General features: G+C 42.6%; 1 protein-coding gene and 1 long non-coding RNA gene across 3 annotated transcripts; one reads left to right on the forward strand and one right to left on the reverse strand.

The window, feature by feature from the left end:
• Positions 1–4,165: 4,165 nt before the first annotated feature.
• On the reverse strand, positions 4,166–5,947 carry LOC136489108 (protein FAR1-RELATED SEQUENCE 5-like). Its single transcript, XM_066485830.1, has 5 exons — positions 5,912–5,947; positions 5,200–5,445; positions 4,950–5,098; positions 4,736–4,859; positions 4,166–4,189 (listed from the first exon to the last, which is right to left on the reverse strand). Exons 1-5 carry the CDS (start codon positions 5,945–5,947, stop codon positions 4,166–4,168), a joined length of 579 nt encoding a protein of 192 aa, XP_066341927.1.
• Positions 5,948–8,941: 2,994 nt separating this feature from the next.
• LOC136485158 (uncharacterized) lies at positions 8,942–10,588 on the forward strand. 2 transcript variants are annotated; one of them, XR_010766337.1, is made up of 3 exons: positions 8,942–9,664; positions 9,759–10,135; positions 10,228–10,588. It is a non-coding gene; the product is annotated as an uncharacterized lncRNA (long non-coding RNA). The 2 variants fall into 2 exon arrangements; XR_010766336.1 differs by having other exon boundaries at positions 8,942–9,631; positions 9,723–10,135.
• Positions 10,589–16,705: the final 6,117 nt, after the last annotated feature.

Below are 16,705 nucleotides of genomic sequence, written 5' to 3' on the forward strand. Positions count from 1 at the left end.
CTTGATTCTTGAATTAGATTATCAGCTAAGCTGGACATCAATAAACCTATCGACCACCACTGCTCAGTCCCCTCCTCTCTCCCTCTCATGACGACATCACCCACAGCCAAAGGAGCAAGGACCCACCTCTTTCCTAGATTTAATTTCTTATAGATTTTGTTTTCATCTAAAGTTTGGTTTCATGGCAGCATTGTCAAGCTGGTAGCGACAATGATGCATCGAAATAATGTCTCTTTTCTTCCCTAGCTCCATGATATCCGATTTGGCATCGATAAAGGGCCAATGAGAGTTTGCTTCGTTAAATCTTTTAGTTCTCTTTAGATTTTAGCAATTGGTTGTTTATCAAGAGAAGTAGTTGGTTGACTTTTGATGTGGTGGTTTGAACCTTTTCCTTCCTGTCTATTCTATATTAAGATTCGTTTACTCTACTTTGATGGTGAAGGTTTGTAAGCCTATATTTTTTTTTTGAGGAATTCCTCCTAACACTTATTGTTGTCTCACAAGCACCTTTGAAACTCATCTTTCTTCCTTTAGACGAACTAACAAATATGCTCGTGCGTTGCAATGGGAGAAAAATGTCAAATGTTAATGAGAAATTATGACATGAATAGATGTCCTATTAAGCTTGTATCAAGTTAAAATACAGCCATAATGGTTTTTTCTCCTGTTGGCAACCACATAAATAAATGTTTAAAAATACCATGACTCATACTATTCATATGTTACTATAGTTAAATTAAATATCGACCTATGTGACTTCTTTTGAGGACCCATTATATATATATATATATATATATATATATATATATATATATATATATATATATATATATATATATATATATATATATATATATATATATATGTGTGTGTGTGTGTAGCTTGCTACGTAATATGATATTTTGTAGCCAGGTCGCTATGTCGCGCCGGGCAAATCCGGTCCGACCACATGTTGTCCCAGCGCCTCGATCCTCATTCACCGCTCCCCTCGATCATCATTAATGAATCCTCATTCACCGCTCGAGCTGGTGCCTGCCGCTGACGCCGCCCTCTTCGTCGCACCTCTTCCCCCACACCCACGTCTCGCCCCCCGCTCCTGCCGCCCTTCCCCTCGCCCCCGGCACCTGCCTGCCATTGAAGACCCTGATCGGATTTACCGACGCCCTTCATCCTGCTACAATCCGAGATCACCGCGCAAGAATATGATCCGGCTGCTTCTCCGTATCAATGCCGGATTGATCCAGAAACGAAGGAATATCCCCCAAATTTCGTTGCAGCTTCCTCTATACTGCAGCCCCCTACCATGGCATCCTGATTAGCGCAGTCCGCTGCTCTTCTTGGCTGCTGGAGAGGCCCCGATCCTCCATCGGAAGTGGCTGCTGCAGAGGCCCCAAACATCCACGCCGGGAAGCTGCCTGCTCGTCTCTACTATGCAGATCCACATCAGGCTAGTAGAGAGGCTACGGAGGTGATTTATCTTATCCATGTGTCAATTTTACACTGTACATACTTGGTTCACTGATGCCCACTGCAACTTTTGTTTCTGTGAACAATTGTTTATTTTTCTTTTCTTTTTGCCTTCGCAGCCCCGTTTACCAATGCACATTGTTGGTCTGAGTAGGCATCTCAAACCGAGATGCATAAGTTTACATGATTCTTGTGATTTTAATTAGTAATTGATGTTCCTGCTTTCAACCGGAATTGTGCGGATCATTCTAGCTAGTTTTAGTAGTAATTGATGTTCCTGTTTATGGTAAATTTGATCATTCTAACTAAATTTTACCATCAATTTTAGTACCTATATTCACTGTCCACATGTCTCGTAAATATACGGTAAGTTCTCATAACTATTCTCAGTGCAAAATATTTCTCGTAAATATTACTGTAAGTTCTCGTAACTATTCTTAGTGCAAAATCTTGTAAAAAATTCTCAGTACAAATTCTCGTAAATATTTATTACTGCAACGTATTCATACTATTGTCGTAAATATGCTTACCACATGGCTTACTGTTGATTCTTTCATATGAAATGAGGCCTCCTAAACTTGTTCAGGGGAGATTGAAATCATTCACCCTGCACACCACACAGGAGGATTTCAACATTGATATAAGTGACGTCACTGATGTATCTCAGACACTACCTGTTATGACCGGTAAGGTCTATAGGCGTAGGCAGGCTAGGAGTCCGGCTTAGCCGGCCAGTTGGTTAGGAGTCCGGCCTAGCTGGACTGTCAGTTAACAAGTCCTAGAAAATAGGGGGTTTATCCCTTAGAGTTTGTTATTTGATTAAATTAGGTTTGAGTCGGTTGGATACCTCTTTGTATAAGTACTAAACAATTATAATAGAAGGGGTAGCCTGAGATTGAGTTCAACTCACTTTGGGCCCTCGGGCGTTACTGTTCACGATACCCTAATTGTCGCTGCTTCCCTGACGTCTCCAGCCAGCCGCCGAGCACGGCGTCTTCCGTTCATCGCCGGGGTTCCAAGCCCAGGCCCTCCGTCTCTCACCCCTACGGCCTCCAGTCCCTAGGCCACAACACTACCACCTCAACCAGTTCATCAACAGCCACCACATTGTCTAGGACCATCGGCACGCCCTCGTTCAGAGGAGGACGATGATGATGACAGCTTCATGCAATCCCCAACTAGGCACCCGGTAACGAACAATAATCAACGCTATACTACAAATGTTGTTGTCAATGCACGCAGAGATGGAAAACTGCATAAGAAAAATGCCCCTCGCACGGATCCACCTATGAAGGTATACTGTTGCGACTAAATTATTAATTTTTGTTTGTACGTGTACTATATTTTTTTGCCATTTTGTTCATATGGATGTACTTTTTCCCAAACAGTATCCCATTACATTCTTACCACAATGGTTCCTTCTTTTCACTCTTTCTTATTAATTAGCTCTTATTTTGAACAATTACGCAAGTCCTATGTCTTCTTTCTACAGCCTAAACAGCAAAAAGGTTACCAAATATCTTCATGCACCCTCTCTGAACTCCAATTTTTGTTTTGCGGAGTGCCCTTACCGCCATCATTGCAACTTCAACTAGCTTCTTGGTATTATACTGTTCATATTCAGTCTTCTCCCAAATTCACAATGTCATTCCTGTCCCAAGTTACCATCATCCTAGGATCCCTGGTGTACCTCTTCTTTATATATTCTGAAGGTATATTTTCAATTTGCAGGTATGTGAAAGCTTTAATAAGATGAGCACAGAACAACCCTGAAATGATCAATTTTGTACATATAATTAATACGATTACCATAACAATATAATGATGAAAATATACTAGCCTTACTTTACTAAAACACTATCTTACCGGTATGCTCCCATGTCTTGCACTCGCATGTGTATTTACCTTCTCTCACATTTGCCTCCACTTTGAAAGAATGTTGAAACCATGCATATTTCCAAGACTGATTCGTGTGGGTCACCAGGTAACTATCAATGTTGTCCACATCAGGATCAATACGAAATGTGGTACTATATAAATAAGTATCCCTGTACTTTTTGTACACAGCCCTTGTGTACACCCTGCTCAAATGGCCATCAAAGCGTTGCAAGGTCACACGGAAATTATCAGCCTATTTCATATACAAACACACCAAACATTTAGTCAACATCAGCAACAGGTAAATCTTTATCGTATTTAGACAGTATTTATATACATACAAGTGATACTAATTCAGTTTCAACAACTGCTTATGATCTTACCTATGACCAATGTGTTTCTCCTGCCGCTGTGTGATTTGTGTGCTGAATGAACTCAAGCATCTTGCGTGCAAATTTGCTTATGCATGTCATATGACCTGTGAAATGCCTACTCTTGAGCATCTTATTCACACTTTCACTTCTTTGTGTAGAAGTCATCCTCCCACAATACAAGGGTTTCAGATAAGCCGCAACCCATAAGTGCCTATTCTGCCAAAGACCCTGAATAGCTTCATCTTCACGTATACCATATTCATCCACCAACGCATTCCATGCTGCCTCAAACTCTACAGGTGTAAGCGGGTGATTCATCACAGTGAGCAATTTTATCTTGAGACCCTCATGCAACTTGTATAGTTTCTTCAGCTCGTTTCGATACTTATTCAGCATGTGCCAACGACACAACCTGTGTTGAGTTTTTTTAAACACCCTACTGATGGCTAAAGCCATGGCCGGATCCTGATCTGTACCACAAAACATGAAGTTAAAAATCATAACATACATCTACGAGATATAATCATGATAATTTACGATAAGTCAAAACATTTTTAAGACATATTTACGAGAATTTCCACTAAGAAGTATTTATGAGAATTAGCACCAAGACATATTTACGAGAATTTGCACTAACAAATATTTACGATAATTTGGAACCAAGAAACATTTACGAGAAATTGCAGTAACAAACATTTACTAGAATTTTGTATCCTATCTTTGAGAAATATTTAAGAAAATTTTGTTTTCTAACCTGTGAGTATACATCTTGGATCACGACTCCCAGTCATGCACTTTTGGAATGATTTAAACAACCACTCAAACGTGTCAGCTTGCTCATCCTACAAAAGTGCCTGCCCAAACACGACATTTTGTAGGTGATGGTTTGAACCGACAAACATAGCCACAGGCATGTTATACATATTAGTTTTGTATGTGGTGTCAAATGTGACAACATCTCCAAAATCTCTATACTCTGCACGCTGGCTTGCATGACTCCAAAAAACATTCTTTACAACGTTTTCGTTGTCCACCTGCACCTCATAGTAGAAATATTCATTCTGAGCCTTCATCTCCGAAAAGAACTCTAGCAGCTTGGGAATACCGTTTTCCCTCTCCGCCTTGGCAGCTGCAGCTATCCTAAAATCACAACATCAAACAAATCCATTTAAATAGATAAATTACCAAATGAGATGAGATGCTTTGAAAGTACTGTACTATCTACATTACCTATTTTTCAAGTCCATCTCTGTGAATGTGAAGTTTTGCCGACCACCATATATGTCTGACAACACATTAACGGTTGCATTGAGGGGTACATCACACCTCTGCATCTGATCAACAATCCCCATGATCGTTGGGTCCTTCTCCTTGTGCGCCTTCATGTATTGTGTTAAGCTTGGCGATGGATGCAGGGGTGAGAGTGTTCCAACCGTATCCTCTCAAAAAACCAATACCCCTTCTTAATGTTCCATTTAACCTTCACAAATGCCATGCATCCACACCTCATTGACATTTTCTCTCTGACTCTGTCCTCCCCGGGCTTGTAGAAATCACAGTGCCCTTGTTTATTGCAGTTCAACTCAATAACAGTTTTATGGCTCTTGGTTATGCGAACGTCGAATCCTGCTTTGCTCGCATATTTGTAGTAAAACTCCTTAGCTTCATCACTACTGTTGAAACGCAACTCATCGTTTGGCACCATTGCTTCAGGTAACAAAGGTTCCTATTTCACAGACAACAACTTTATGATCACACTGAACGTTTACCGGTCATACAGTACAAATTATCCCAACACCGTCGATAGATTCTTATGTACACATAGTATATACCATATTAATTAAAAATTTTCCACTATGATTACAGCAGTTCATATCAAGAAAATTTACCACAATTGGCACAAAGAAACATTTACAACAATTTTCACTAATAATATTTACGAGAATCTGCACTATGAAATATTATGTACTAATAATATTTTTTACAAGAATTTACACCAAGAAACATTTACGAGAATTTTCAGTAATAATATTTACGAGAAACTGCACAAAGAAATATTTACGAGATTTTGCGCATTAAGAAATATTTCGTAGACTGAATTTAAAAAACAGTACAAAGCAAATACTAAATAAAATATTTCTCCTTATCATACGACTTCCATGCTACTATTCGAAGCTAGTAAATATACTCACATGCATGTACGTCTTCTCCTTATCTGGAGTCAGCATGGTTGCCGGCGATACTGGTTGGAGAGGAGTCACTGTAACTAATCTTGCTGGTGTAAGGCATGGCGATGGTGAAGAGTTGCTCGCTGCTGTCCCATTTGGCATCGGCGTCGTCATCGGCGTCACCGGCGGCGCCGACAACCCAACCTGCACCGACTCTGTTGACTGCTCTTCCTGGCCGCCATGGATGAACATGGCCGATGGAACTGATGAGTCCCCGGCCGGCGATGTTAGGCGACTCAAGTATGAATCTAGAATCTGAATGGGTGCATTGGAAGAGTGCAATGGATGTTGGATACGTACATGCAAGCGTTCAACGCCAATAATCAAGCACTAGTGCCAGAAAGTAGTAAATGCACCCACGCTCATCAGTTACCTGCGTGCATGCACTAGTGCTACGAGCGCTACTCACGCTAGGACTTCATGCGACGGAATTATCTGACAAGTACGATAAAGCAGCTGCCTTGACCGCACATAAATGAGCCATCATCAACGGGAAGTACCCGTCTCTCCCAGCAGCTCCGGTCATTTAGGTTCCGGTAATTCTCTGTATCGGTAGTTAAAGCTCCTAGCAGGTACGGTAAAATAATTACTAGATTGGATGGAATTACGGGAACCAACGAGCGCGCGCCTGGATAGGCATCGCTGCCGGTGGATGGTGCGATCGGACCGGCCTGGCTACAAAATAAGGTATTCCGAAGGTGGTGGCTACGGAATATACTATATATATATAATCTCTTATAAAATTCGGCAAGAAATTACTTGCCAACGTGTTAAAACTAATAGTTATGAAAGGAGAGCCATTTATTTATATATGTAAAAGACAAATATGCTAAAAAGTGTACATATTTACACATGTAAAAGAATATAAGTATTGTACCCAATAATCATTTTGTAAGAAATCTAAATCACACAACACTTAATATAATTATGATGGTAATTAGTTCAGTGTTGATAGCGATAGTTGTTGTAATCCTCTTATTGACTAAATTATGAATTAAATGGTTATTCATCTTACTTAATCACGTTTAAGTCGATTTTGTTTAGACTGTTTATTAGACAGTTTTTAACGGTTAAACGGGTAAACGGTCCAATTGTTTAATTCATCGTTTACAGGTCTTAAAAAAAGCAAATAAAAAATCTGAGCCAACAAAAAATTCTGAAACGTACATTTTGAAACAAAACGAAAGCAAATCGAAAATCTGAACATCTGAGCACAACGATAAAAAAAACAAATTCGGAACTTGGAAACAACTCACCAGAGCAGACGACTCGAGCACGTGTGGCGGGACAAAATTCAGAACTGTGTAGGCAGAACAAACAAACAAAATACCGGCAGCGCACTGTGCGGATAGGTGACAGAATTTCTGACAACCATGAGACCTGTTGAGAAATCAATATCATATATAGTAGTATATATCGGTGAGGGTTGATTTATCAGTGGGATCTTTCATAATAGCAAGGCTAATAATAACCTAGCTTCCCAGAGGATCTTTACAACCCGCTCTTAGTCCATCTATGTAGTAGTTAGCTCTTCATTATTAATATATGATTCACTTCTCTCTCATAAAGTTTCTTGGTTCTTGTGTCTAAACCGGATGTAAACTTATAGTATGCTTCTCTTCTCTCCTATCTCCTCCATCTCAGCATTCAGCTGACTTATAGCCTACTATTATACTTGCTCTGATACCACTGGTTTCACGGGAACCTACCAACTAGTGGTATATATCGGTGAGTATTAATGACATGCGGCATCGAAGTCGCATGATAATACCGAGAGGAAGATGGGGTCAGAGAGTGCGGTCGGAGCAGATGAACAGCACGCCGGTCTGGCCAGCGGTGGAGGGATCCCGTTGATGGTGACGCGGGCACGGAACGCGTGGTACACCATGCTGTGCATCGGCAGGAGCGCGCCCGCGTCTATGCGCAGGCACGCGAGCAAGAACCCGTTCAGGATCTAGAGCACTGTCGTGGAAGACCACCGGTTTCGGCAGGTTCTCGTGTGGCACGGGCCTAAGCTTGTTTTGTCGCCGGCACAATGCAACCTTTCCTTGCATTTTAAACCTCGCCGTTAATAAACAGAGTGGATTTTGGGTAGAATTCTAGCTATTACACCGAGCGAGTCGCTCGTCGCCGCCGCCGCCTCCGGCACAGCCGGCCGTTCTAGCTAGGTCCATTCCGTCCTACCTCTCTCCACGCTAGTTAACGTTGGCAGCGCTCAGATTCGCCACGGTTCTCTCCTTCTGGGCCACCCACTCTGGGCCGTGATAGCGCCGGTTGGGCTTTGCTTCCCTCCTGGGCCTTGCTTCTGGGCTCCTGCTTCTAGCGTCCTTGTTCCCACCTTGAGCTCTCTTCACGTTCTTCTTATGCCAAAATTTTATTTTCATACAGTACATAAACCTCTGTCTTCTATATGCTAGTAACTAAAGTTTCTAATCTGTTTATACATATCTTGTATGGTTTCATTCAATTTTCCTGACAATTTGATATTGTATTTTAGATATGACAACTATGTAGCCTAGTAATGCATTTGCAGTAAAAAATCTTGTGTTTTGTTGTTGATACAGTGTCATGTGGAGGCATGGTGACCGCGTACAGCTCGGGCAGGAAAAGGCTGCCAGCCGCGCGGGATGCGCCGCCCGCGCCAGCAGCTCCTTGACTGGGCGATCACCACGCATGGCTGGGATCTGCGCGCTATCTGGAGCACGCCTTGACTAGGCATGATCACTGCATGGCTAGGAGTAGTAGTTTACTTCGTCAGTTTACTTGGCTGCATGGCTAGTAGTCTGTTTGCTTGGCTAGGAGTAGTTTACTTCGTCAGTTTACTTGGCTGCATGGCTAGGAGTTTACTTGGCTGCATGGCTAGTAGTCTGTTTGCTTGGCTAGGAGTTGTTTACTTCGTCAGTTTACTTGGCTGCATGGCTAGGAGTCTGTTGCTTGGCTATGAGTTGTTTACTTCGTCATTTTAGGCCTAGCATCTAGGAGTTCCCATCTCTATTTAGTCCTGTAAGATCGGTCATTAGAATTAAGCAAGAACAATGACCCAATTTCCCTTTGCTGCAACAATCGGGTGCCGAGGGGTAAAACCTCGCCCCAACCCTACGGATCGAGGCTATGAACCGCATAGCCGAGGTCCAGCTACCCTAGGACCCAACGTCCACAACATACAAGATGTGACTTAGATCTTGGTGAATACATGATTGATGTTAATTAATCTTGTGTTTTGTTGGCGGTACAGGATGTGACTTGTATCAGAATCAGATGGTTACACAACTGTGCAATGCAAAGTGCTAGGCACTTCTCTTATAGTTCATAAAAGAGGGCTAGGTAGATTCAAAAACTCATATTTAGCTTTGTCTGTTGCCATATGCAAACATAAATCTCCAGTATAAATTGTTACACTTACAAGCAAGTACAACTCTTATAACGTTCATGGCTGCCATATACAAACATAGATCTTTTCAAAAGTCTCAGGTTAGACACAGTTTTCCTTTAATTTGTTTCAGTTCTTTGTTTAACAAATAGTTTTCTTTTGTTTCAGTTCTTTGTTTATCTGTACAGTAGTGCAAGCTCCTCACATTTGGTACAGAAATATCTCAGGGTGGTCCAGATCACTTCATAGCCATTTTATTCCGAGGAAGGAGCTATATGTCCATCTGCAAGCTTAAATCTGTTCATCATGTTGATGTAAATCTATTTCAAAGACAGTTTCAAAATAAAGTACACACATCATCTGAATACTGCTTTTTGAAACATTCAAATTGTTTACTACGTGTAGGTGTCTAAGCCTTTGTTGAGATGGATTGCATTTCAGGTACACAATCAAGTTCCATGCCACTCGGGGGGACAAAGGTGAATCTGTTAATTTGTCAGGTACACAACTGAATTGAGTCTGAGGTCACAATATCAAATGTAGTTTAGTACAACAAAGAAGCTCTGGAGTTATTTGGTAGGACCAGTGTGGATCTGTTCTGCCTCACACCCATGACAAAAGACAGTGTGAGATTGAGATTAGGAATAAAACCATTAAAAGATTGAAATAAGGTTCCTCCAGTTTCTGAAATTACTGATTGTGGAGAATGCATTATCATAGACAAGACAATCCTTCGAGGACAGGCGCCCCAAGCTCCGTCCAGCCCACGTCGCTGCCATGGACGGTCCAGGAAGGTGAAGAACGGTCTCAGACCCGAGGTTAGGATCTATTTTCTTGGTTAATTTGTGGATTTCCTCCTCTTCATCAACAAATGTAGGAAGCAGGGCTAATCTTAGGTTTTCACATGCAGTGCTTGTTCTATGGATTTCTCGGATTTCAGATGGAGCAATCTAGGAGTAACTGGGTAAACAATGTCAGCATGCATTGGCCTTGATTACCGCACAACAAACTGCTGATGCTGCTGTACAAGAACAAAATGCTGCTGTCCAGTAAGAGAATGTTCCTGAACTGTCTACGAACAGGAGGCTTAAGACCAACTGAACTGTCTATGAACCTAAGAGCTGACATGTTTGGGACACATATGGTCTATGTATGAACTAGTGTTGTTTCATGTAACTGAGATGTAGACTCACTTTTATTTTATCCCTATCAACTGTTGTGTAACTGAGGAGCCAACTCAGATTTATTTCATCCCCATCAACTGAGATGTGAACTAATATCCTTATGGTTTCATCAATATTCTTTTGTATGTTCTCTGCATGTTCACAGGTTTACCATTGTATTGTTACTCTGGCTTCTTGTATGCTCTCTGAAGATATTCTTGTGAACACTCATACAAACATCATGCTAAAATTTGTAACTAATATTCAAGGTGCTGAAACATCAATTCCATTCCATAATGCATTAACAGACATTATAAGGACATAATGCCTCACTTGTAGCTGGCATAAGCATAATTGCACTTACATATCACTAGCTAGAATCACAATCACACCAGAAACACACACACACACACCCCAAAAAAAAAAATGACAACACAGATCACTACCAACATCTGAAGTTCTGAACCGAACTGAAAAAGCCTGTCCATCTAGCGGTCATCCACGAATTCATGCTTCAAATTCATCTATGCTGCAATCCAATCATTTTTGTTGCTTCGCTTCTAATCTGCAGTTTGCCTTTATGATTCATTGATGCAAGCACTTTCTTGTAGCCATCCGTCCACCTGAAGAATTGGCATTTATCATCGACCTGCAACCATAACCAAGCACTACCAGAGAATTCAATAAACAAATTTGGATCCAAACTCATCAAACCAATAAAAAACAGTAGGGCCTCCTTTGGATCGTAGGAAGTGTTAGATTAATTTGGGCCAGGCCCATTATTTATTCTAATTAATCAAATAAACTTCAAAGGCCCACAATTATTGTTAAGTGGAAAAGTGATTAGTACCACATGGAAAATTCACTAAAAAGGTTCTCAACTTAAATAGTGAGTCTTAGGACTCTCACATAGACAAGTTGAGAGGGAGGACCGGGAGGCCACACGCGCGTGCCGCCGCCGAGCCGAGCCGTCCGCCCGCCCGCGCGTCGCGACGGGGCCGGGGCCGGGGCCGTGGGCGTGGGCGTGGCCAACCGAAACCCTAGCCGCCGCAGCCAACTCCCAACGCCCAACCACCCTGTCCAGGTTCATTCCCCCGACAGGGCCTAACAGACAGATGGGGAACGCCCCTGTCCGGCAGGGGACAGACCCGACTCTTCCTCTTCCTCCTCTCCGCAACATCTGAGCGCTGAGCTGTTCGTCTGCATCTCCGATCGGAGTTCCCTGCGCACACAGGGAGCTTAGGTAGTAGGCCTCCGGAACTTCCCCCGTTAAGCGTACCTGCACGGGTAGGCGGGGAATCAAGTTTTTGGGGAGCGCCAGCTTCCCGGCGCGACTGCTGCCCCGTCTTCGCTTCTGCAGGTTCCTGTTCGGGGGCTTCTACTTCCTGATGGGAGAGTCCCGTGCTACTGCTCCCGGCACGACCTCCTCTGCAACATGGTGGACACGAGGAGGACTGGTGCCTGCACCAACGCCACCGACGGAGAAGATGGTGGCTCACTGTCCGCGGGTACCGGCAGTCCCACCCTAGGGTATAAACCTAACCCCACTGTGCGCTATTGTTCATATGCTATTCTGTTAGCGTTGTTAGCGTACTTGGTTGCTGCACTGTTAAATACTAGTGGTGGTGTTACAGTATGGTTAGTGGTATTGTTACTATTGGTTAAGTCATTTTTATGGATTAATATAAGTCGTAAATTGACCAAATGTTCAACAATCCAAAAACTTGATAGGTCTTTTTTGGCTGCTAGTTTTGCTGCGTCACTAAAACCACCACCATTGAAAGATGATGGATCCAACTATAAAGTGTGGCATGTCTGTTCCAAGCTGTGGTTCACTAGTATGCGTTGTGAGCACGTGATCAAGGGAAAGCGCATTGAACCTCCTTTCTCTCACGAGAAGGGGATTAAGTTCAATGAGGCAGATAACTTGTTCAAGGGGGCTCTCATCAGCATATTAGCTGAAAGCATGGTGCAAGTGTACATGGATATGGACACTGGCAAGGACATGTGGGATGCACTTGAGGCCAAGTTCGGTGTTGCCGATGCTAGCACTGAGCTGTACATCATGGAGAAGTTCTATGACTACAAGATGGTCGATGACCGATCTGTAGTAGAGCAGGCTCATGAGATACAGATGCTGGCAAAGGAACTCCAGAACAATGAGTGTGAGTTGCCTGACAAGTTTGTGGCCGGCGGTATCATCGCTAAGCTGCCACCTACTTGGTCGAGCTTTGCCACTACTCTAAAGCACAGGAGGCAAGTGTTCAGTGTGACTGATCTCATTGCTACTCTTGGTGTGGAGGAGAATGCTAGGGCAAAGGACACTCATGGCAAGAAAGCGCATGAGGAAGGTTCTAGCGCCAATCTGGTGCAAAAGAAGAACTTTCATGCCGCATAGAGGAAGAAGAAAAACAAGCCTGTAGTCAAGCCTAAAGCTGCAACTTTTAAGAAGAAGGGCAAGGAAAAAGAAAAGGGTCTTTGCTTTGTCTGCGGTGCATCTGACCATTGGGCAAAAGAGTGCTCTGACCGCAAGGACAAGCAGAAGAAGACCGCAAACATGGTTGTTAGCGAATCTGGAGGATCTGGGTACAGTAATCATCTACCTACAGTTTTTTCAGTCTGTCTCTCGCCTGAGTGGTGGGTTGACACGGGTGCTAACATTCATGTATGTTCTGATGTTTCTTTGTTTTCTTCTTATCAGGAACAAAGAGGTTGCTCCTTGCTGATGGGAAACGGTACGCATGCTGCTGTACTTGGTGTTGGTACGATCAATCTGAAGTTTACTTCGGGAAAGATCGTGCAGCTAAAGAACATGCAGCATGTCCCCTCCATCAAGAAGAATCTCGTTAGTGGGTCTCTATTGTGTAGAGACGGCTTTAGACTTGTGTTTGAGTCTAATAAATGTGTTGTATCCAAGTATGGAACCTTTGTTGGAAAAGGCTATGAAAGCGGAGGCTTGTTCCGCTTCTCTTTGATGGATTCTTGTGATAAAATTGTGAACCATGTGAGAAATGATGATGAGTCTAATGTTTGGCATTCCCAACTCTATCACATCAATGTTGGTTGTATGACGCGCTTAGCTAGTTTAAAATTAATCCCTAAAATCGATCTGGTCAAAGGGTCTAAGTGCCAGCAACCTCGCAAGCCTCACAAGGCTATGAAAGAGGCGAGAAATTTGGCACCGCTAGATCTCATTCATTCTGATCTGTGCGAGATGAATGGTGTATTGACCAAAGGAGGAAAGAAATATTTCATGACTCTTATTGATGATAGCACTAGATTTTGCTATGTGTACTTGCTAAAAACAAAGGATGAAGCAATGCATTATTTTAAAATCTATAAAGCTGAAGTAGAGAACCAATTGGAAAGGAAAATCAAACGGTTGAGGTCTGATCGTGGGGGAGAATACTTTTCACATGAGTTTGATTCATTCTGCGAGGAACATGGAATTATTCATGAGAGGAAGCCTCCATACTCCCCCCAATCCAATGGGATTGCCGAACGAAAGAATCGCACTCTAACTGATTTGGTTAACGCCATGTTAGACACTACGGGACTTTCCAACGAATGGTGGGGTGAGGCTATATTGATGGCATATCATGTCCTAAATAGAGTTCCTACAAAGAATAAAGAAGTAACACCATTCGAGGAATGGGAAAAGAAAAGGTTGACTCTCTCATACCTACGCACTTGGGGATGCTTGGCCAAGGTGAATGTGCCAATCGTCAAAAAGCGCAAACTTGGACCAAAAACTATAGATTGTGTGTTCCTCGGTTACGCTTTACACAGCGTCGGCTATAGATTCCTAGTTGTAAGCTCTGGAGTACCTGACATGCGTGTCGGTGCAGTGATTGAGTCCAGAGATGCTACATTCTTTGAGAATGAATTTCCTATGAGAGGAAATGTACCTAGCACATCTAGTCAAAAACCTGTTGATTCCCCTGTGGCGCCAATAGAACATCTTGAACAAACATGTGTTGAGAATCCTGAGGAGGATAATAGTAGAGCTACTCGAAAGAGTAAGAGACAGAGGACTATAAAGTCTTTTGGTGATGATTTCACTATATACCTCGTGGATGACACTCCAAGCACCATTGCTGAGGCATTTTCCTCTCCCGACGCTGACTACTAGAAGGAAGCAGTGCGAAGTGAGATGGATTCAATTATGACCAATGGAACTTGGGAGATTGTTGATCATCCTTATGGGTGCAAGCCTGTAGGATGTAAATGGGTGTTCAAGAAAAAGCTTAGGCCTGATGGTACGATTGAAAAGTATAAGGCAAGGCTTGTGGCTAAGGGCTATACCCAGAAAGAAGGTGAGGACTTCTTTGATACTTATTCACCAGTGGCCCGATTGACCACAATCCGAGTACTGCTTGCCCTGGCTGCGTCTCATGGTCTTTTCGTTCATCAGATGGATGTTAAGACGGCTTTCCTAAATGGAGAGCTAGATGAGGAGATCTACATGGATCAGCCTGATGGTTTCATAGTAGAAGGTCAAGAAGGAAAGGTGTGTAAATTATTGAAGTCTTTGTATGGCCTAAAACAAGCACCTAAGCAATGGCATGAAAAGTTTGATAAAACTATGACATCTGCTGGCTTTATTGCGAATGAAGCCGACAAATGTGTGTACTACTGCTATGGTGGGGGAGAAGGAGTAATCCTGTGCTCGTATGTGGATGACATACTAATCTTTGGGACAAGCCTCAATGTGATTGAGGAAGTCAAGGACTTTCTGTCAAAGATCTTTGACATGAAGGATTTGGGAGTGGCTGATGTGATACTAAACATCAAACTACTAAGGGGAGAAAATGGTGGGGTAACACTTGTACAAACTCACTATGTGGAAAAGGTACTAAGTCGCTTTGGTTATAGTGACTGCAAGCCTGTGTCCACTCCCTATGATCCAAGCGTGATCCTGAGAAAGAACCGAAGAATAATGAGGGATCAGTTGAGATACTCCCAAATCATCGGCTCGCTAATGTACTTGGCTAGTGCAATGAGGCCTGACATCTCATTTGCTGTGAGCAAATTAAGCCGGTTTGTTTCAAATCTGAGAGATGATCACTGGCATGCTCTTGAAAGAGTATTGTGCTATCTAAAGGGAACGTCGAGCTTTGGCATTCACTATACTGGGTACCCAAAGGTACTCGAGGGCTATTGTGATGCAAATTGGATATCTGATGCTGATGAGTTAAAAGCCACAAGTGGATATACATTCACACTTGGAGGTGGCGCTGTTTCCTAGAAGTCTTGCAAGCAGACCATCTTAACGAGGTCAACAATGGAAGCAGAACTTGCAGCACTTGATACTGCTACTGTTGAGGCTGAATGGCTCCGTGAGCTCCTTATGGATTTGCCGGTGGTTGAAAAACCTGTGCCCGCAATTTCTATGAACTGTGATAACCAAACAGTAATTATCAAGATAAACAGTTCAAAGGACAACATAAAGACCACTAGGCATGTAAAGCGGCAGTTAAAATCTATTAGAAAATTGAGAAACTCCGGAGTAATAGCATTGGACTATGTCTATACGTCTAAAAATATGGCAGATCAATTTACTAAGGGACTATCGCGTAATGTGATAGATAGTGCATCGAGTGAGATGGGACTGAGACCCACATGAAGTTCTATCATGGTGGCAACCTATCCTATGTGATCGGAGATCCCGTGAATTAGGATGGTGAAACAAGCTATGGGTAGACTGAGGGAAGAGACCCTTTTAATAAAGGTCAATCTCTTGAGTAATGCACTTCTCTTCCTATCTGTATGACAGGTTGGTAAATACCTCAATGTGATCCGAGTGGCTTAATGAGAAGCAAAGATGTCGGCCTACAGGGCATCTTAAAGGAACACACCTATGTGAGTTCGATTGCTAGTCACAATCTATGAGATTTGGGTGATCTCTAGATACTCATGAATAGGCCAGGAGTATGACTTATATGCTCCAACTAGAGGGGATGCTACAGGCAGCCTAGTATCAGTAAAAGAATCGAGTGAGCCTCACTTTACACAAAACTGTCAATTCAAGGCATAGTCCATTGGTCAGTTGTAAATGAGTGTAAACTCCTTTTCTAGGTGGATGTTCAACTTAACAGTCTTCATCGAAACACTGGTATATCAAACAAGCTCAGAACTGAAGACATTAACTATGGACTTCTGAAGTTTGGTGGGGATTGTTAGATTAATTTGGGCCAGGCCCATTATTTATTCTAATTAATCAAA

Source organism: Miscanthus floridulus, chromosome 10 (genome assembly GCF_019320115.1).
Source record: "Miscanthus floridulus cultivar M001 chromosome 10, ASM1932011v1, whole genome shotgun sequence".
NCBI classification, from domain to species: domain Eukaryota; kingdom Viridiplantae; phylum Streptophyta; class Magnoliopsida; order Poales; family Poaceae; genus Miscanthus; species Miscanthus floridulus.

Bases quoted from the DNA above. Each gene is read 5' to 3' on its own strand.
- LOC136489108 (XM_066485830.1), bottom strand. From the start codon at position 5,947: ATGCTGACTCCAGATAAGGAGAAGACGTACATGCAT. The intron at 5,446-5,911 runs GTGAGTATATTT...TCTGTGAAATAG, and splicing joins AGGAGAAGACGTACATGCAT to GAACCTTTGTTACCTGAAGC. The intron at 4,190-4,735 runs GTAAAGAATGTT...TTTGTGGTACAG, and splicing joins AGGTGGACAACGAAAACGTT to ATCAGGATCCGGCCATGGCT.